The following is a 21,969-nucleotide window of genomic DNA, read 5'->3' on the forward strand; positions in this document are numbered from 1 at the left end:
GTGTTTGTGCATGAATTGTTTTCTAGTGTTAAAGCTTCCAAAATCAAGCTACTGCTTTTTTCAAAACAACTGAAGAGTAACATCTTCGCACACTTCCCAACACTCCAAGGCTTAAGAACATAAGAACCTGCCATACTGGGTCAGACCAAGGGTCCATCAAGCCCAGCATCCTGTTTCCAACAGTGGCCAATCCAGGCCATAAGAACCGGGTTAGAAGTGTTGTCAGAGCAGTCGGCCAGGTACAGCAAAAATTGTGAGTGATTTGCACAGGGAGTTTTCCCGTCGCACTTCTTGGACTTTGAGAAGACTGGTGTCATGCCCACTGTCATTTGAATATGAAAAAGCCCTGAAAGAATTGCAGCGGGAGCTCATCGATCTCCAGAGCGACTCCACCCTGAAAGTAAAGTACAGAAAAGCTGGATAAACTCTATGCAAGCGTGAAGGAAGATAAGTTCACACATATCTGTAAGGAGGCCCAGAAAATCTTAGTTTTGTTTGGTTCTACCTACATTTTCACTTATGAAATGCAACAAATCTGGCTACAGATCCCAGTTGACAGACCAGCATCTCAGCTCAGTGTTGCGTATTTCAACCAACCTGACAGCAGACTTTGATGCCATACTGAAGAGGGGTGACCAGCTTCATTGTTCACATTTAAACAAAGAACTAAAGAGGGCATCTTTCAGTAGGGAAATAAAGTGTAGCTATGTATCTTTCAGTTGTAAATAAAGAAAGATGGCTTTTAAAAAAAAATAATTGAGTAACTTGTTTATTTTTAATTTTGTCTCTCAAGGTCAAGGAACTCTGTGGGAGCTTTGTCCCCATTCCCACTCCCTGCCCCACCCTCACCATGCCTTCCGCCCCCATGATGGACAAAAACATGTAATAAGCCCCAGCGCAGAAAAATTTGCCACCCCTGGCCTAGAACCTGAAAGTTAACTGGGGTAGGGGAGGCACAAGGCTGAAGGTTCACTTAGCATGCTTGGTACTCTCTTGCACTGGCTCTGGGAGGCTGAAAACTGCAGGCGTGAATCACCCCACAGTGAATTAGCAGGGACTGAAACACCTGGGAATAGCTGTTGTTCCTTAAATCAGAATACAGTGAGTCAGAAGGAATCGAAGTGCCTGGGGATGATATGCTTTTTTATCTGCAGTCTGATAAAGGGAGGTAGAAAGCATAAAAATGTTCCATATTTCCTGGCATGATTTTGTGTAATAGAAGGGATACATGTCTAGGGATGCTCTTTAGTTCCCTGCAGCCTGATATTATGACTACTAATAATTTCTATAGCACTACTAAGCTTATGCAACACTATACAGATTTACGGAAGAGAAAGTGCCTTCTCTATGGAGTTTACAGTCCAGTCAAGAGGCACAGAAAAAAATGAGAGGTTTCAGTAAATGTGTTTATTGCATCGTTAAAAGCAACTAGGCCATGATCAGAAAGAACCAGGGTTTAGCTTTAAAAATAAACTAAAAAACTGTATTCTTTTAAGCAGGATTCAACTCCCGCCAGAGAGGAAACATAGTGCACTACTCAGGAAGGCAATTCCAGGCTATGCTGCCGCAAGGTGGACAGCACAACAGAGGTGGGACTGGGTGCTGGAAGAGAAGGCCACAGATAAAAGCTACTTCAGGCCGATGCAATAAGAGGTGCGGGAGAGTGGGGGCGCTCCGAGTCGAGCAACCACTCTCCTGACACACGCCTAGGCACCTGTCCTGGGCGCGTGATTTTGTATTCAAATTAGGCCGCACGCTAATAAGGAGGCGCTAGGGACACGGCGGCTGTCAGTGGGTCTGACAACTGATGCTTAATTTTTCTGGCGTTGGTTTTCGAATCCGCTGACAGACACGGGTCTGTTTTTGAACCTGCTGACTGGTGGGCAGATATTTTTTTTTTGTATTTTTATTTTTGGTGCCTCCGACTTAATATCGCTATAATATCGGCCTGCTTGCCAGGAGGGGTGGACAGGGAGATAAGTCAAATGACAGCAGAAAAGGACCAAATGGTCCATCCAGCCTGCCCAGCAAGCTTATGGTAGTATCTGCTGTGCCATACAAGTCACCCCCTTATACTTGCTTTCCCAAACCGTCTATGTCAGGGCCCTTGTTGGTTGCTGTCTGAGTTCAGTTCCCTGTTACCTCTTGCCGTTGAAGCAGAGAGCAATGTTGGAGTTGCATCCAAAGAATCAGGCTTATTGGTTAAGGGTAGAAACAGCCGCATCAGCAAGTTACCCCCATGCTTATTTGTTTTCCCAGACCGTAAAATCCAATGTCCTTCCAAAGTATCAGGCTTAATGAGGAACTACAGAGTAAAAGCACTTGTAGGTGAGTAAAAGAAATTTTAAATTGTATACAGAAGCAGATGGGGAGCCCATGTAGTGACTTAAGAAAAGGGGTTACGTGGCTGTAACAGCACTGGAGGAAGATAAGTCATATATATATGTATATATTGTATATGCCTGCATATATATACACACATATGTGTGTGTGTGAGGCATCTTCCTCCAATGCGGTTGCAAGCATGTAACCCCTCTTCTCAAGTCAGTGCATTAGTTCTGCAGCTGCTCTAACTGCAGCATCATCCAGGGAAACAGAAGGAAGGGATGGAAAGATTTGGGACTGTTCTTTAGTGGTGCAGTGTGATTACATTTGTTCCCTACTAGCAGATTCCCCGGATTCCTGTCTGTCTGTCTGTCCTCTGCCTAAAAAATCCTACAGAACGCGCGGATGATGTAATCCCCGCGCCTGCGGAAGGTGCTGTCCCGGACTTTGACTGCTCCTTCCCGTCTCGTCAGGCCTCTGATGATGGGGCTGGCCTGCGAAGGGGATTGGCTAGGAGTCCCCAGCTCTCTCGAGGACCGGATGAGCGTAATGGGTCGATCGGCTTCAGGCTCGCAGCTCCGCCTCGCTTGCCCCAGCCGTGAGCGCGGAGTTTCCCGGCAGCTGATTTGCTTCTGAGCCAGGATCAAGGAGCAAGCCCGTGCTGGGGGAGCAGGATACAACAGAAAGAGGCAGGGGGGGAGAAGGGCAAATAAAGCCAGGGGAAAAATAGAGTCCGCAGAGAGGAGAGAAAGGAAACCGAGAGAAATACACAAAGGTAAGAAGAGACACACAGAAAAAGAGAAAAGAAGAAAAATAAAAATCTAGCGAGGGGGAGATTAGAAATACGGAAGCACGCAACTGGCGAGAACAAGACAAGACACCGTCTGTGAGGTCGAGACGGTAGAACAGGGACTGAGAGAGAGACTCCCGTAGAAGTCGTCGGAGTAGGATCTGAAGGCAGGGGGCTCGATACCCTTCTTGGTGACAGTGCATCTCTCCTCTCCCCAGCATCACCACCACCACCACCACCACCACTCCTCCTCCTCCCATCACTTAGGTAAGAGAGAACGCCCTACGCGTGGCACAGAAATCTAAGCTAAAAGTGTGCGTGGAAATGAATGGGGATGAGCTAAAGAGAGCGACTGAGTCTGAGATAAGATGAGAGGGAGGTGCGCCGGGGTGGCAGAAAGTTGCCCCGAGGTGAGGGGTGCATGTGCTGGGATGAGGGGTGTGAGTGCCGGGTGATAAAGAGAGTGACCGTGAGTGGGCAGTGTGCTAAGGTGGTATCTGGTATGCTCTGGCATGAGGGGATGTGTTGTTTGAGGTGTAGTTTCAGGTGGTAGGTGAAAGAGGCTTGCTGGGGTGTCATAAAGAGAGGGCATTTGTGTTCGGGTGACAGCAGTGTGTGCCAGGCTCGGAGGAAAGGGCGAATAGTGGAGCAAGGAGGAGTGTTTTGAGTTGAGAGAGGCTACATTTGAGGTGATGGAGAGTGTGGTACAGTCAGAAGGGTGCACTGGGCTGAGACATGCATTGCATATTGGGAGAAAAGTGATTTATTGGACTAAGACAGGGGGTATGAGTGTGTGTTGAGGTATGAGGAAATGTGTTGGTATAAGCAGGGGTGTGTAGCGACAAGAATGGTTGTGCTGGGATAAGGATGGGGCGAGAATAGATGTACTGGGATGTGTTGGGTTGAGGAGTGTGAGAGATGTGTTTTTCGGTGATGGGGGTCTGTGCTGGGCTTAAGAGGGGAATGAGATGCAATGTGAATAGGAGGTGACAGAAGCTGTGCTGGACTGTTATCTTTCATTTTTTTTTAATTTATTTTTAGAGGGTGTTCTGCCATGGCAGCTCACAAACAATAACAATGGTACAGAAGCAAAAGAATAACGAGGAAAGAGTTGGTCAGACAGAGTATTTAGATATTAACAAAGGCAAATCTGAAATAACGGGTTTCAACTAAGGCCAGTGTAGAGCTTCTTGTATGGCTGGAGGTAAGGTGTTCTAGAGAAGGGTGTGATTTTGTCGGGAATTAGAGGGGCTGGGCTGGGTTGGGATAAGAGGAGGGAAGGTCCTTGCAGGCAAGATTCCTTTAGTGATGAATCACTCTCCCCCATAATTCATTGGATTGAGAGAGAGAGAGAGAGAGAGAGAGAGTGAATGAAGTGTGGAAGGGAAAGAGGAGGTCTGCATGTCCCTCCTGGTTGGTGTTGCTTTGCCCTGGTCACAGTGTCCTTCGGAGACAGGACACTGATTGAGATAACCTTTGTCTCCACTAGTCACTGCCTCCTGGGTTTTTCCACTGTTTTTCTGATATATTTGGTTGATAGGGAGCATCGTGCCTGCGGGAGGAGGGCAGGGTGGGGGATGGAGTTGGAAAGGGCGGAAGAGCTCTTGTTTTTTTTCAAGCTCCATAAATGCATTGAGTGTAAAACTAGGACTAGCTCAGCCTGCTGCTGACAACTTGGAACTTGTTTGCGACTGTAGCCCAGGCTTGCTATTTTTTTTTTCACAAGAGACCAGCACGAGGATGTTAGGGTGTGGGTGTGTGTGTTTTAAAGAGGGAGGGGAGGGGAAACAAATTCATGCCATGACCATGTGACAAAAAAACCCCACAACACACTGAACAGTTGTTCCCAAAAATCTTCTTTTGCTTGAGGCAATTATCAGAAAAGATGTACAACAGAGTTGACATCTTTTGTGCAATTTGGTGCTAGAGGGCAAATTTCAGATAAGAAATTGGAGATACTGCTTGTGTAGAAAAGTCGTTCCTCCTCTTCAAGCTGCTCTATTTACTTTCAGACCAAACTGTCACTTCTAGTAATGTTGTGGCCTCCCTCGAACCACTGGAATGCACGTGGGTTTACCCTCCCTTCTCACACAGATACTATTCCTGGAGTAGCAAGAATTTGAATATTTCCCAGCCGCTTAATATTTATAGATCCTGCACGGAGCTTGATAAATCAAGGAACATAAGAACTTGCCATACTGGGTCAGACCAAGGGTACATCAAGCCCAGCCTCCTGTTTCTAATAGTGGTCAATCCAGATCACAAGTACTTGGCAAGATCCCAAACAGTAAATAGATCCCATGCTGCTATCACTCAGTGATAAGTAGTAGCTATTTAAGTCTGCTTGGCTAATATTTTCTTCTGCACCAGGAATTAGTTCAAACCTTTTTTAAACCCAACTACACTAACTGTTTTAATCACATCCTTTGGTAATGAAATCCAGGACTTAATTGTATATTGAGTGAAAAAGAATTTTCTCCAATTTGTTTTGAATGAGCTACATACTAACTTCATGGAGTGCCCTCTAGTCTTTGTATTTTTTTTTTAAAGAGTAAATAACCTATTTACATGTACCCATTCTACTGAGCTCATGATTTTCTAGACCTCTTATCATATCCCCCCTCAGACGTCTCTTCTTCAAGCTGAACAGACCCAACCTAAGAACATAAGATATGCCATAAGGGTCAGACCAAGAGTCCATCAAGCTCAGTATCCTGTCTCCAACAGTGACCAATCCAAGTCATAAGTACCTGGCAAGTACCCAAACATTAAATAAATCTCAAGCTATTATTGCTTATTATTTATTTATTTATTTATTTATTTATTTATTTAACAGTTTTATATACCGACCTTCATAGTAAATAACCATATCGGATCGGTTTACAATTAACAAGAATAAAAAACTGGGGTAACTATTCAAGTAAACGAAAGATAAACAGTAAGTAGGAATGAGTCAAAGTTACAATCAACAGGGAAGAGAACTTGGAAGCTTACAACAAGCTGGAAAGAAGATAAGGCAGGAAATAAATATGAAGTGATGCCCGGGTTAAAGCTTAATGGTGCTTTAACCTGGGAGAGTCAGAGTCCATTCGTGAGTATAATTAATTAATAGCAGTTTATGGATTTTTGATCTAGGAACTTATCCAAACCTTTTTTTTAAACCCAATTACACTAATTGCCATCCTCTGGCAATGAATTCCAGAACTTAACTATGTGCTGAGTGAAAAAGAATTTTCTTTGATTTGCTTTAAATGTTACTTGCTAACTTCATGGAGTGCCCCCTAGTCCTCTTATTATCCGAGAGAGTAAATACCTGATTTACATTAACTTGTTCAAGTCCTTTCATGATTTTGTAGACCTCTATCATATCCGCCCTCAGTCATCTCTTCTCCAAACTGAACAGCCCTAACTTCTTTAGGCTTTCCTCATAGGGCAGCTGTTCCATGCCACTTTCGTTTTGGTTGCCCTTTTCTGCACTTTCTCCAGTGCAACTATATCTTTTTTGAGATACAGCGACCAGAATTGCACCCAGTATTCAAGATGTGGTCTCACCATGGAGCGATATAGAGACATTATGACATCCATTGCTTTATTTACAATTCCCTTCTTAATAATTCCTAACATTCTGTTTACTTTTTTGATTGCCACAGCACACTGTGCTGACAATTTCAATGTATTATCCACTATGACACCAAAATCTCTTTCCTGGGTAGTAACTCCTAAGATAGAACCTAACATTGTGTAACTATAGCAAGGGTTATTTTTTTCCTATATGCATCACCTTGCACTTATCCACATTAAATTTCATCTGCCAATTTGGAAGCCCAATCTTCCAGTCTTGCAAGATCCTCCTGCAATTCATCACAATCCGCTTGAGATTTAAGTACTCTGCATAATTTTGTATCATCTGCAAATTTGATCACATCACTCACTTTCCAGATCATTTATAAATATATTAAAAAGCACTGGTCCAAGTACAGATCCCTTATGCACTCCACTGTTTATCTTTTTCCACTGTGAAAACAGTCCATTTAATCCTACTCTATGTTTCCTTTCTTTTAACCAGCTTGCAATCCACAAAAGGACATCGCCTCCTATCCTATGACTTTTTAGTTTTTTTAGAAGCCTCTCACGCGGGACTTTGTCAGATGCCATCTGAAAATCCAAATACACCACATCTACCGGTTCACCTATATCCACATGTTTATTAACCCCTTTCAAAAAGTGTAGGAGATTTGGAGGCAAGACTTCCCTTGGATAAATCCATGCTGGCTGTGTCCCATCAAACCATGTCTATCTAAATGTTCTGTGATTTTATTCTTTATAGCAGTTTTCACGATTTTTCAGGTTCACCTCTTTAGCCTTTTCTTCGTAGGGGAGCCGTTCCATCTCCTTTATCATTTTGTTTGCCCTTCCCTGTACCTTTTCCAATGCAACTATATCTATAATGAGATGCGGCAACCAGAACTGCACTTAGTACTCTAAGTGCGGCCTCTGTGATTTTGATCTTTAGAATAATTTCCACTATTTTTCCTGACTCTGAAATCAGGCTCACTGGTCTATAGTTTCCTGAATCGCCCCTGGAACCCTTTTTAAATATTGGGGTTACATTGGCCACCCTCCAGTCTTCAGGTACAATGGATGATTTTAATGATAGGTTACAAATTTTAAATAATAGATCTGAAATTTCATTTTTGAGTTCCTTCAGAACCCTGGGGTATATACCATCTGGTCCAGGTGATTTGCTACTTTTTAGTTTGTCAATCTGGCCTACTACATCTCCCAGGCTCACAGTGATTTAGTTCAGTTCATCTGACTCATCTCCCTTGAAAACCATCTCCAGAACTGGTATCTTCCCAACATCCTCATTAGTAAACACAGAAGCAAAGAATTAATTTAGTCTTTCTGCAATGGCCTTATCTTCCCTAAGAGTCCCTTTAACCCCCTCGGTCATCTAATGCAGTGGTTCTCAACCTTTTTTCGGCCGGGACACACCTGACTGATGGTTCTCACATGCGTGACACACTGAACATGTGACCGTCACGGGGCAAAATGTAAATATACATTCTGCATCCTCAGGAACCCCCCTCGACCCCCAAAAATGGGTGCAGAGCAGAACTAGGGCATTAACCATACAACTCACCATACAAAAAAAGATATTCTGGTTCTGATGACATCTCAGTAAAAGCAAACCAAACTCTCTTTACTGGCAGGCACAATACTCCTCCTTATGAAAAGACAGTAATTTACCACTACAAATATTTAACCAGGCCCTAAACACTAATACACCTCCTATTAGGAAAACAGAGCAAGCCAAGCTGCTATAGTTAGAAATAATTGTAAAGCTATACTAATAAATGTTACAAAACAGCTGCTGAACAGAATAACATCCAACAATTAAAAACTCATAAAAAATATTAAAAATTGTCCAAATATCAATAAAATATTTCAAAACAGCAGACACATCACATAATACCCAATAATTAAAATGGCAGTCAATCAAGAAAAATAAACTTAAAAAGTCGCCTTTACTTACCCTCTCCAGCAACTCTCCTACTCCTTTCCCTTGCAGGCCAATAGCACACACCAGAAGCAGCAGTGGCTGCTGAAGCTCTGTCCTCTTCCTTGGGGCCCACAACCAGTCACAACCAGTCTCTTCCTCACACACACCAGTCACCTCCCTGACCAGTCTCTGTCTCTCACAGACAGACAGACAGACAGACACACACACAGAATGCTGCCACTCATGCACCCAGGCACCCATTCTAACATACACACAAGCTCACATGGAGCCTCTTCTCATTGTTTGGCCCAATAAGCCTGTCCTCCACTTATCAGCCGCTGCTGGCCTGACCTCCGGTGGCGCGCAACATCTCTCCAGTCGCCGCCGGCATGGCCTCCAGCGGTGCGCAGGGTTTCTCCTCTCTTCGGCCCCACTGGCCTGGCCTCCAGCAGTGGCACACAGATCTCTCCACTCTTCAGTCCCGCCCCTGGGGATAAAGGAAGGACAAGCAGGGCAGTGGCACACCGGGAGCTGCGACACACCTGCCGATGCTTGGCGACAGAACCGCTGATCTAATGGTCCAGCTGACTCCCTCACAGGTTTCTTGCTTTGGATATATTTAAAAAAATCTTTATTATGAATTTTTGCCTCTACAGCCAACTTCTTTTCAAATTCTCTCTTCGCCTGCCTTATCAATGTTTTATACTTAACTTGATCATGCTTATCCTTTTTCCTATTTTCTTCAGATGGATTCTTCTTCCAGTTTTTAAACTGTTTTTTTTGGCTAAGATAGCCTCTTTCACCTCACCTTTTAACTATGCCGGCAATCATTTTGCCTTCCTTCCACCTTTTCTAATGCGTGCAATACATCTGGACTGTGCTTCTAAGATTGTATTTTTAAACAATGTCCATGCCTATTGTACAAGTTTAACCTTTGTAGCTGCACCTTTCAGTTTTTTTCTATTTTCCTCATTTAATCATTTCCCTTTTGAAAGTTTAGTGTTAGAGCTGTAGATTAACTTATTGTCCTCCTTCCAGTCATTAGTTTAAATGTGATCATTTTATGATCACTGTTGCCAAGTGGCCCCACTATCGTTACCTCTCTCACCAAATATTGCATTCCACTAAGAATTAAATCTAAAATAGCTCCCTCTCTTGTTGGTTCCTGAACCAGTTGTTCCATGAAACAGTTGTTTATTCCATCCAAGAACTTTGTCTCTAGCAAGTCCTGATGTTACATTTACCCATGGGGTAATAGAAATCTCCCATTATTACTGCACTGCCAAATTGGTTAGCTTCCCTGATTTCTCTTAGCATTTCATCATCTATCTGATTATTTTGGCCAGATGGCCAGTAGAATACTCCTATCACTAAACTCTTACACAACACACATGGGATTTCTACCCATATAGATTCTTCTGAGTATTTAGTCTCTTGTATGATCTTTATCCTGTTGGACTCTATATCTTCCTGGACGCAAAGTGCCACATCCCCACCAAGTTAATCCTCCCTATCATTGCAATATCATTTATACACTGATATAGCACTGTCCCATTGGTTATCCTCCTTCCACCAGGTCTCTGAGATGCCAATTATGTCTATCTCATCATTCACTGATATATACTCTAACTCTTCTATCTTACTTCTTAGACTTCTGGCATTGGCATACAGACATTTCAAAGTATGTTTTTTGTTTGTATTAACAACTTTCTTTACTGTTGATATGGATAATTTGGAATTCTTTAGCTGAAGTGATTCTTTACTTATAGGCAAATGGACTACTTTTGCTTTTATTGGAACCTCTCTGTTGGGATGCCATAACTCTCCTGTTTCATTAGTATCTTTCAAAGATACATTCCTCCGAACCATGCACTGCTGAGTGACTGTCAACTTTCCCCCTTATTCTAGTTATTTATTTATTTTTATTTTTATTTATGCAATTTTTATATACCATTACACAGAACACAAGATTCTATCTTTACGGTTTACATGAGCAAAAATCATCATAAAAAGTTAGAAACAGAATAAAATACAATAAAATTCAATATAAAATAAAAACAAGTAGTTAAAAGCTTCTCTATCTCCTTTTTAAAGGTTAGCGCCAGCAGCTTGGTTCCACTCTGGTTAAGGTGGAGCCCATCCTTTTGGAACAGTCTCCCCCTTCTCCAAAGGGTTGTCCAGTTCCTTACAAAGCTAAATTCTTTTTCCATTCCTCACCATCTCATTCATGCATTGAGATTCTGGAGCTCTGCCCGCCTCTGGGGACCCGCATGTGGAACAGGGAGCATTTTAGAGAATGCCACCCTGGAGGCTCTGGATTTCAGCTTTCTACCTAAAATCTTAAATTTGGCTTCCAGAACCTCCATCCTACATTTTCCTATGTCATTGGTGCCCACATATACCATGACAACTGACTCCTCTCCAGCACTGTCTATAACCCTATCTAGGTGACACGTGAGATCAGCCACCTCACGTCCACCAGCCACTCAGCTATCTACATTTCTAATAATCAAAACACCAACTATGATGGCCGACCTAACTCTTCCCTACTGGGCAATAGCCCTGGGAGACTTGTCCTCAGTGCGAGATTTCAATGCATCACTTGGAGAGCAGGTCCTTGCTACAGGATCACTTCCTCCAACCAGGAGAGCTTTCTGATCCAAGGCAGCACCAGGGCTGCAAGACTGGATTTGGGACTTGGCTACTATGTCCCTGAAGGTCTCATCAAGGCAAAAAATACTCTTTCCAGCTATGTGAAAGAAATGTTTCAGTTGGCAATGCCTATTAATAAATATCAGCTGGAGAATTTTGGTGAACAAGCAAGTTCACTGTGAAAATATACAGATAGGATGTAGCCCATGTTACTAAATTCAGATGCAGAGGAAAAAAATTAAACAGCAGCAGAAAAAAACACCTTTGAAAAGTACACTTTAAAAAAGAGAAATATATTAAAAACAGTCGGGCGGATTTTAAATGCTCTGCTCGCGTAAATCCGCCCGGATTTACGCGAGCAGGGACTCGCGTAAGTCCCGGGGTTTTTTTTTAAGGGGGCGTTTCGGGGGCGGGACCGGGGGCGTGGCGCCGGACCGGGGGCGTGGTCGAGGCCTCTGGACTAGCCCCCGGGTCAGATGATGGTGCGCCAGCAGTCCGCTGGCGCGCGTAGATTTACATCTGCTTCTAGCAGGCGTAAATCGAGGGACAAAGGTAAGGGGGGGGGGGGTTTAGATAGGGCCGGGAGGGTGGGTTAGGTAGGGGAAGGGAGGGGAAGGTGAGGGGAGGGCAAAAGAAAGTTCCCTCCGAGGCCGCTCCGATTTCGGAGCGGCCTCGGAGGGAACGGAGGCAGGTTGTGCGGCTCGGCGCGCGCAGGCTGCCCAAAATCGGCAGCCTTGAGCACGCCAATCCAGGATTTTATAAGATACGCGCGGCTATGCGCGTATCTTATAAAATCCAGCGTACTTTTGTTTGCGCCTGCTGCGCGAACAAAAGTACGCGATCGCGCTCTTTTTTAAAATCTACCCCAATGCAGATAAGGATTGGAGAAAAGGATTTAACAGCAGAGCACAAAAACTTCTAAAGTGCACACCAAGGAAGATATATAAATATATTGAAACAAATCACTTAGTAGATTGCAGTGCTATATGCTTTTGAGTCAGGCTGCACACTGAAAGTGTGCCTTGATCAGGTTAGTAGCAGTTTTACTATTTCTTTTCTCTTCTAGTACCTTCGGTACACTAGCTCCAGCCCTATAGAGACAGGTTTGTACAATGGACTAGATAGGACAGGTAACGCTAATCTTTGCACCCCTCAGCAGATTCACCAAGTTAAGTTCGGCTTAGAATAAAAGGCAGCCCTTATATATTTCTTATTGGAATAACAGATTCTACACGAAGCAGAGGAAATATGGAACTTAACATCTAGTGACTACAGTGCGAGTTACTTTTCCCCCATTGCATCACTTTGCACTTATCCACATTTGGACTTTGTTTAGTTCAAAGACATCCATGTCAATAACTGGCAATATATAAATTCATCCAATTTTGCTAGGATAGTGTTAAACAGCTATTCTCTCCTCCAATATGTAGGTGCAAGAATCTTCTGCTCCTTTAATAGGGAAGACCAAATATCAACACTTTTCCTTAGTGCTGAAGAAAAATGTCGCACTTTCTTATGAATCAGACAGGCATGCCTCCTACCTCTTTTCTCATTCTCCTTATGCAAGATCAAGAGCTCTACGCTTAAGATCCTCTCCCTTTTTGGGAGAAGCTCAATCTGAAATTTTACTGGCGTCTCTACACTTCCTCTACTGATAGAAACTTATTAATAGCAATGTCAACATTGGGATGTCAACACAAGGGATGTGCAAGGCTGAACCACTTTCTGCATCAGAAAATGCTTTTATCCTTTTGTGTGACCCCTGGTCTACCACAATTCTGCAGTCATGGTAAGAGTTGCAAATCTGGCCCTTGCAGCAGCGTTCTCCAGTCCCAGGAGAATCCTCATGTTATCACAGGAAACCATGAGGAGTGGCAGCTGGCTGGGCTCACCATGCACGCCTTACCTGCCAATCCCCAAAGCAAGGAGATCTGGCAGGAGGAGGAAGAAGAAAGTGGCAGCTTTTCATACCATGTCTGTCTCCTCTCACTGCTCAGGCTTGACTGGCACGTTGAACTGCCTGATACTAGAGTGTCCTGTGTGGTCAAATGCAAGTCTAGATCAGCTGGTAGGAGGAGGCAGACACAGCATAATGTGCCACAGCGCTCTCCTCCTGCTTATTGGGGGAGAAGATCAGCCTGGGAGAAAAAGAGGAAAAGAGAGCATAAGATCAGACTTGGGGGAGAATGGGTGGGGGGGGGGGGGGGGGGGGGAGAGAGAGCAGAGGATCAACCTGGCAGGTGAGGGAGATGAGAGGATTGGCTTTGGCAGGAGGGAAAGCATAAACCAGTGAAGAAAGAATTGGGGGGAACAAAAAGGGATGAGAGAGAGGATAAGGAGTAGTAGCAGGATGAGGGGAGATAAAGAGGATGAGAAAAAATGGGGAAGATAGAGAATGCAGAAAGAGAAGGGAAAGGGAGAGGTCCAGATAAGGGAGGGATGAGAGGCTGGAGAGTTAGGCAGAAAGCATGATGAAAGAAAGAGGGGAGAGAAAACTGCAGGAGGGATCAAATAGGATAGAGAGGGAGGAAGACAATCTGGGAAGAAGAGAAAAGAATAGTAGGGTGCAGGCAGGCAAGAGAAAAGGCATCTTTAGGAGGGAAAATGGCTGTAGTGATAGAAGATGAGTACAAAAAAAGAAGAACGTGGAGAAAAAGCATTGGACAGTGAAAAAATAAGAAGCAAAAACTGAAATGGTGAAAAGAACAAAACAGAATAAAATAAAATATCCAGACACACCAGAAAGGTTGGAAAACAATTCTAATAATAGTTTTACATATTAAATCATGTAAATTGTATGCAAATTCATGCAATTGTGTCACAGAATTGCTGCAGAATTTATCCCCGAGTTGCTATAAGAAACTGGAAGCACTGCCCCTGGCTCTGAAGAGTATTATTTGGGTACCAGGGTTTATCTCCATATGGGGAAACCTATACTTCTAGGCCCTACAGGTGCAAATATGAATTTAGGGGAGGTCTGCTTTTGGAATAAACAGTCAACAGACAAACAGTTCTTCGAAGGTATTCCTTTGACTCGGAGAAACCCAATAGGTATAATCTGACAAGTGCACTTTGCACATCTGGCATCCATACTTCACATAATTCACATTTCAAACAAAGACAGTCAGTGCCATTTTGGCTCTTAATTTCTTCTTCCCTACTACTGAGCGGGAGCAGCTGGATATATCTACTTTGTTCCCCTGGAAAACTTAAAGCACTCTGTGTAACATCAGAATTTGCTATACCCCTCTATTTACTTCCCATGCAGTTACGTTTGCACTACTGTTGCTTCCTGAAATGCTCTTCCAAAGATCTCAACACTTTGAGATCCTTACTCCTACTCCTTTGAACCTGCAGATCTGCAGGTAGGACTCCTCACATCACTGCTACCATGTGGGCACTTAACTTTCTGATTGAGCTAGTCAGAGTAGCTCCTTTCTCCTTAAACTCTCAGTAATCTGCAGACTACTTCTGGAGGCAACATTCAGAAAGCTTTCCTGCTTCTGATAGTTTCTTTCTGCTATCCTTTTTCAGGCTCCTCGCGCCATCCTGGCCCAGGGAGCTTCAGCTCTCTCAACCTAGATGCTTGTCTTCACTCTTGGGCTCATTCCATTAATGCATCTTTAGTAGGGGTGCAAATGACATGAACTGATCCATTATTATCCCTGAGCTAGGGACAATAATAAATGCTAGGAGCCCAAGGGTTCCCTGTATCAAGGCAAGTTACTTTTTAGTAAGGAAATGCCCTTACACAACACTAAACTGCTAGGAGTGTGTCTTAGCCATGGGAGCTATGTTGAGTCTTGAGCATGGTTGCTGGATGAATTAATTCATTGTTACTGACAGCACTAATTCATTTCTCTTTTTTTTTTTTTTTTACTTCTTCCTCTTCCCCCCCATCCCCACCTCAGGTTCAGATCGTGTCCCTCCTCCTTCCCTGAAAAGATGTGCAAAGCAGCAAAGCTCCCAGTCACAACATCCCTACGGCCCAGACGCTGGTGCGTATATTTAGAGGCTCTACCCCATGTGCTTTCCAGAACCTTCTGTGCTAGAGAGGGGAGTTGGGGGATAAAGGAAAAAAGGAGAGAGAGCAGGTGAATTCACTAGCATGGGTTAAGGGAAGACTGATGTTGGTAATTTTTCACAGTAAATTCTGGATTTATAAGATAAAGGAGAACAGATTACAAACTGCATCGTTATAGGAGTTTTACAACAAAACACATGCGCACAGGTTCAGCAAGAAATCTGATGAGTGGGAATCTCTTAATAGTCCAGACTATAAGAGTCCATAATAAAATGGTCCAGACAAAGAACAGACTGATTAAGGAGATAGAGATATAGAAATCACAAATCACACACACAGTCAGTGGCAGAGCTGGGGAATGGAACAGAACCACCAGAGGATTAAGTGACTCATCCTAAGGTCACACAAATTCAACAGAAGATTGGAACCCAGGCGCTCCTGCCAGTGTTCTGCAGATACTGGGAGCAGACAGTGGTTTGTGAGATGTAATCATGAGTCGATCTTAAAAAAAAAAAAAAAATCTAAACAGCAGTGTGACTTGTGAATTAGACTGATTGATGTTTATAATTCATATCTGTTGGGTTCATATGTTATCTAACTTCTAGCCCCACAGGATCCAAGAATTAATAAAAGTAATCACTGATGTGTCCTCTCCCAAGTGGACTAACATGGCAACCATATTACTTTAATCTTCTCCTAATGAAAAATATACATATTTGAGCATTTTAAACAATTTGTTATATGGGCCAATAGGGCCACATTTCATCAGTGATTGTTATCCAGGAATTTTTTTTTCTTCAAATCGTGCAGGTTATGGTGTACAATCTCAGTTTATCAAACAATGGTTTCCTAATAAAAGTACTGGGCACAAAGTCCAGCCGTTTAGTTGTTTGCTGTAGCCTGTGTTTGTTTGTTTTTTTTTAAACGAATACAACTTTTTATCTTATCTCACAGTGTCCTTTCCTATCACTTCTAGGCTGTTTATTTTGTCGCAACCTTTGTTTTTCATATTAAGTTAAAAGTTTAAGTCATCCAGAATCATAGAGCAAGAACTCCAAAAGAAAATACTACACCAGGTCTTGTGCAGCTAAAGATCCTTCAGAGGTAACATGAGAGAGGAGTGGCTCAGCTGCGAGACAAAAAAAAAAACCCCATCACACCGGGGACCAGCAGCACTAGAATCACCTGATCCTGCCAGAGAGTGAGGAGTTATATTTTGATTGGCCTTCATCCAACAAGGGAGAGCACAGCAAAGGGGGCATGAGACCAGATCCAACGGCAAGCGAGGAATCCATTTCTAATATATGCCACACTTTAGCAGACCAGTTGAATGTACTTGGGAGCCAGATATGATTCCATTTAAACACCGTGCTCAGCGAGGAGGAAATAATCCTCCAGCCTTCTTATCAAGAGCAATTTTTCCAGCCTCAAAGCTAAACCAAAGTAGCATCAATGAATGTGTACATTGTAGTGTTTGTCTCATAGTAACAGCCGTCTGATTTATTACTATTCTCCAGAGGTCCTAGATCTCATTGCAACTCTACCAATTTTGGTTTAAAAGTATCTTTAAGTGTATCAAATGTATCAGGCCAAATTGTATTTAACCAAGCAGAACAGAGATGATGGATAAAATATTTTATACGGGGTGTCAGCATGCGTACTACAACTATGTATTTTTCCAGATTATAATCCGTTGTGCTTTAGATTGGGCTCTGTAGATCTGATTCCCATTTGCTTTGCTAGAAGCACTTTGTTTTTATCTGCGGAAATTGGCAGTGAATACAGTTTGGATACCAAACCTCTAACTTGACCTTAATTGCTCTAAACCATTCAGGGATCCGAGGAACTCAGCTTCGTGCAAAGAGAAAAAATGCTCTAGCTGTGCTGGTGACACTACGGGTAGAGCTGGTAAACCTATAGTTGGTCTGAAGTGATTCTACCGAAAGGCATGAAGTCTCCTCAACAAGGTCCAGCACGTTACACATTCCAGTATCCATAAGGGCTTTCAAACCCAGAGGTGAATAATGTGTTAAAACAAATAGGAGATAAAAGGGAAAGGGTAACAAAGATCTTTAATGGCCTGCAGCCTCTATCCCAAATAACAATTACAACCCTAACAAAAAAAGATGTGAATATAACTGGGCTTCCAAATGATCCTATGTAAAAAAAACAAAAACAATGTATGGTCCAAAATATAGGGGAACGGGCAATGATTCTCTGTCTCCACAGATGGAGAGGACCAAGAAATATCTGTCCTTATCTGGTCAGCCCAATAATAATGTTTAAATTTGGGTAAGGACAGACCATTCATTAATTTAGTTAAGCACAAAACTTAAATGGCACTCTCACACAATTGCCCTTCCAAATATATAGTAATAGTTATGTTAGCTATAATGATTGTAAATAAAAAAATTTCAAAACTGTTTACAATAATATACATAAGAACAGTTACCTAATAAAATATATGAAGCATATTGATAATTTATACATAATAAAAAATAAAGTAAAACAAATAAACAGTAACATAACAGTAAAATATGCCAGCTCAATAAATATAAATGCACTAAAAATAAACTTCAGTGACAGTCAAAAACTTGATTGAATAACCAGATCTTAACCAGTTTCCTGAATTGCAAATAATTCTTTTCTAAATGAAATGACAGAGGGAAAACATTCCAAGTAATAGGAACCTGGTCTTGAAATGCACAATCACTGGTGCCTTCCAAAAGAATTTCTTTAGGGCAGTGGTCCCCAACCCTGTCCTGGGGGCCCATCAGCCAGTCGGGTTTTCAGGATATCCACAATGAATATGCATGAGAGCAAATGTGCAAGTCATGGAGGCAGTGCATGCAAATTTTCTCTCATGCATATTCATTGTGGATATCCTGAAAACCCGACTGGCTGGTGGGCCCCTAGGACAGGGTTGGGGACCACTGCTTTAGGGGACGGGAGCCTTAGTAATTCTTGATGAGCAGACTGCGAGGCTCTTCCTTCAGAGAGATAAGGTCCTATTTAGGTAGGTAAAATAACAGGAATTGAACAGGAAAGCATGGTGAATAGGCGGAAAGGTTTCAGAGCGATCTTTATTTTTATGAGATGTATTCTCACCTTGAGGGATTCTGCAATGTATGACCAATGAAACAAATCCTTTTTCACTTGAATTAGAAGAAGAGAAAAATTTGGTTTAGAAAGATAGTTGTGTTTGAGATGGAATATGAACACCCAAATGCTGGCCAGTAAGTCATTTGGTACATTGTAGCGAATGTCAACAGATTTAGAGTCAATAAGTCTGTATTCAAATCAGATTGCTTATTTCTAATGGCTCTTCAAACTTCTCATTGTGTACCTGTCTCCCAGCATTTACCCAGAACTGGTTATTTCTCTGTGTGATCATTTTTCCCCTAACCACATCAGATATGAATTATGGTCATTTGGAAGCAAGTGCTCAAACTGTCTGATTCACAAGTAACACTGCCGTTTAGATGATAGGTTTATACAAATAGTTTTGGTCCTTTTTTTCTCTCTCTGTAGTAGCTTGTCAGGTCAGGGACACATTTAGTGGGGATTTTGTCTTGTTTATTTGTTTTATATTCCGCTTATCAGGCATCTCAAAGCGGATTGCATTCAGATACTGTGGTTAGACCTCTTAATGTATCTGTGTATGTTTCAGGCTTTCAATACCACGATTCTCCATCAAGCGGCGCCTTAGCCAATTCCCACGCCATGCCTTGCGCTTTCGTTCTTGGCAAATGCTGAAGCCATTAGCATTCGCTGGCCTCAGGCCAACCAGCAAGGTGAGTCAGGGGAACGTAGCGAACCTTCCAGGCCATGGCAGGGATTTACTGTGCCTTCTGAGCAGTGGGTGGGTTATATCTTGTCTTCTGATCTGTTACCTTCGCTTCTGGGCCTAGATAAGGGATTCACTGCTCTTGCCAAGCCTTGATGGGGACTGACTTTACCTGCTCAGGCAAGGTGGAGATTCAAAGAACATTCTGAGCTGTGGCTGGGATTCGTTGCATATTTTGAACCTTGGCAGGAATTTACCACATCTTCTGAACAGCGCCATACCTTCCAGGCCATGGCAGGGATTTAATGCACCTCCCAAAGTTCTGGTGGAGATCCGCTGTGACAAAGAGAGAAAGAAAAAGAAAAACACCAGGAGAGAGAGAGAGAGAGAAACAGGGCACAGGAAACAGATCACTTAGCCTTGTTATGCTCAGACCCAGATTGTCAGCTGTGTGGTTCAGAGACAAGCTAACTCTTGACTTATCTAGTACACTGAAAGTGCAATAATGAATAAGAATTATCTTTTGATTTCTCCCCTCCCGTTCAAGGCCGTCTACAGCCGGGCCCCTACCCGCCTTCTCTCACGACTCTGGGGCCTTCTAAACACTGTGATACTCCCTCTGTGGCTGCGCAAGCCTCTCCTGGCCATCTATGTCTGGGCTTTCTCAGTCAACATGCAGGAGGCTGCAGAGGAGGACCTGAAACAGTACCGCAACCTGGGGGAGCTCTTCAGACGCCAGCTCAAGCCCTCAGTGCGACCTATTGCCGCCCATAAAGTGGTAAGAAAGGGAGCAGAAAATGTCCCACTTGGGAGCTTCTAAAGAAGAAAGCCGTTTAGCAGTAACCTGGTGCTAGCTGGCAGAAACTGCCCTAATAAGAGCAAAGCATTCTCTGGGAAGAGGACCTTTCTCACCCCGGTGTTTGTGTCCTGATCAGAGCTCCTATAGAAGGAAGAACTTTGCTAGTGACATGATATTTATTTATTTAACAGTTTTTATATACCGGCATTCATCAAAGATATCACGTCTGTGTACATTGAGCAGAAACATTACACCGGAAGGCGTTTGACAAGAAACTCGTTGGGTAAAATGGGAATAACTATTAGTAAAATATTATATAAAATGTATAAGAAAGGAAGAAAATTACAGAATAGATAAGAACATAATGTTAGTCATAAGCATGCTTTAGTCATATTCGGCGTGTATTTTAGGTGAGTCCCGCAGACGGTCGAATTCTGCACTTTGGACGGGTTCAAAACTGTCAGGTGGAACAGGTGAAAGGTCTTACGTACTCCCTGGAGAGTTTCTTTGGGCCCCAGGACTGGAGGGGAGCTGACCACGGTGGAGCTAAAGGTGACAGACTTTGAGAACAGGTTTCTGCATGCACTGGGATTGAATCAAAGTGCAGACTGGCATGTGTGGTGAGACTGAATCAGAATATATAGTGGCGTATGTAGTGGGATTGAATCAGGGTATAAATTAGTGTGTAGAGTTGGATTCACTTAAGGTACAAATGTGTGTATATGGTGGAGTATAGATTGGTGTGTGCAGTGGGACTGATTTGCTGTACTGACTGAGATGTTCGGGTAGGAGACCTATGCACACACACACTATCCAGACTCTAAAGTGACATTGCTCCTCTTCCTGTCTTTCTCTCATAGTTGGTTCCAGGGCTGTGTTTCAGGAGCAGCTGGGACTGCACAAGGGGAACCGCCTTTATCATTGTGTAATATATCTAGCACCAGGAGATTACCACAGGTTCCATTCCCCCACTGACTGGTATATTCATCACCGACGCCATTTTCCTGGTAAGTCTCATAATGCCATGAAATTACCATCACATCAATGACTTTTCAAGATCCCTTCCGCCCTCTCTCTTTATAAGTCTAGATGACCTCTTGGTGTCCGTCCCCCCCCAGCCCTAGCTTGAGATCAGAGACCCTGACCCCTCATATGCTTGTCCCATTACAGGTGCCCTCATGTCAGTGAATCCTGGCATCGCTCACTGGATTACAGGGCTTTTCTGCCAGAATGAGCGGGTAGTGCTGTCTGGGGAGTGGCAATACGGGTTCTTCTCTCTCACTGCTGTAGGAGCCACTAACGTAGGCTCCATCCGGATCTACTGTGATCAGGTGAGTGTGGAACACAGAGAGATAGAAATCCTGGAGGAAGCTCCTGCAAAACACTGAGGCAGTAGGAGATGGGATGCTGAGCACCTGAGCAGCCTGAATATGGCTGGGGGCCTAGGAGGGATTGCTCAAGGACTGGGACACTGCTTCAGAAAAGACCCTTGTCTTAGTAACTGACAAGTTCTAATGCTGCTAATAAGTGAGAATAAAAATAGTGTCTTCTCACATTCAAATCAGACCCAATGAATCAGAAGAAAATCCTTACAAATAAATGCAAAGAGAAATTTGTAGAAAGTAGCATTGATTCAAAGCCAAAATGCAATAAGCTCCTAGCATCCCATAGACTCTGCAGCAGCAGGAAACCCCAGAGCTCCATTTGTAGATGGAAGAAAAGTTATCAGGTGAAGAAAATTCTCAGTCTAAGATTACAGAGAAGCCTGGGAATTCTGAACACACAGATACTGCCAAACTTACTGTGGAAATCCAGGCTTCTAGAACAAAGGTAAAAAAGAGGAAAATCTTGAAATAATTATGAATGACTGAAAAGATGAACAATTATGTCGAAGAAAAGTGACCATAAGTACTTGCATACAATCTTATTTATACAATATGGCACTCCTGAATGAATATAGATGTGGATAGGCTATGAACACTTAAGAAAGGAACATGTTCCACTCTACTTCCAAATTAAGGCTTGTAGGGTGCACTGTGTCCAAGAAATAAATCCACCTTTGTTTCAAGTATCTCAGGGGTAGTCCATG

General features: G+C 43.0%; 1 protein-coding gene across 3 annotated transcripts in view; it reads left to right on the forward strand.

Moving 5' to 3' along the window:
* Positions 1-2,898: 2,898 nt before the first annotated feature.
* LOC115094115 (phosphatidylserine decarboxylase proenzyme, mitochondrial-like) overlaps positions 2,899-21,969 on the forward strand; it is a 37,818-nt gene continuing 18,747 nt past the window's right edge. Inside the window, exons 1-7 of one of the 3 annotated variants that reach the window (XM_029606835.1) lie at positions 2,899-3,382; positions 15,182-15,268; positions 18,965-19,088; positions 19,629-19,859; positions 20,291-20,432; positions 20,741-20,887; positions 21,051-21,211. In XM_029606835.1, coding sequence (XP_029462695.1) covers positions 15,216-15,268; positions 18,965-19,088; positions 19,629-19,859; positions 20,291-20,432; positions 20,741-20,887; positions 21,051-21,211 — 858 coding nt within the window. In that variant the 5' untranslated portion in view covers positions 2,899-3,382; positions 15,182-15,215. Of the gene's footprint in view, positions 3,383-5,814; positions 5,869-15,181; positions 15,269-18,964; positions 19,089-19,628; positions 19,860-20,290; positions 20,433-20,740; positions 20,888-21,050; positions 21,212-21,969 lie in introns of those variants that run through there. The other 2 variants (XM_029606836.1, XM_029606834.1) reach the window with 2 other exon arrangements.

The sequence above is a fragment of the Rhinatrema bivittatum genome, chromosome 6, assembly GCF_901001135.1.
Source record: "Rhinatrema bivittatum chromosome 6, aRhiBiv1.1, whole genome shotgun sequence".
Taxonomy (NCBI): domain Eukaryota; kingdom Metazoa; phylum Chordata; class Amphibia; order Gymnophiona; family Rhinatrematidae; genus Rhinatrema; species Rhinatrema bivittatum.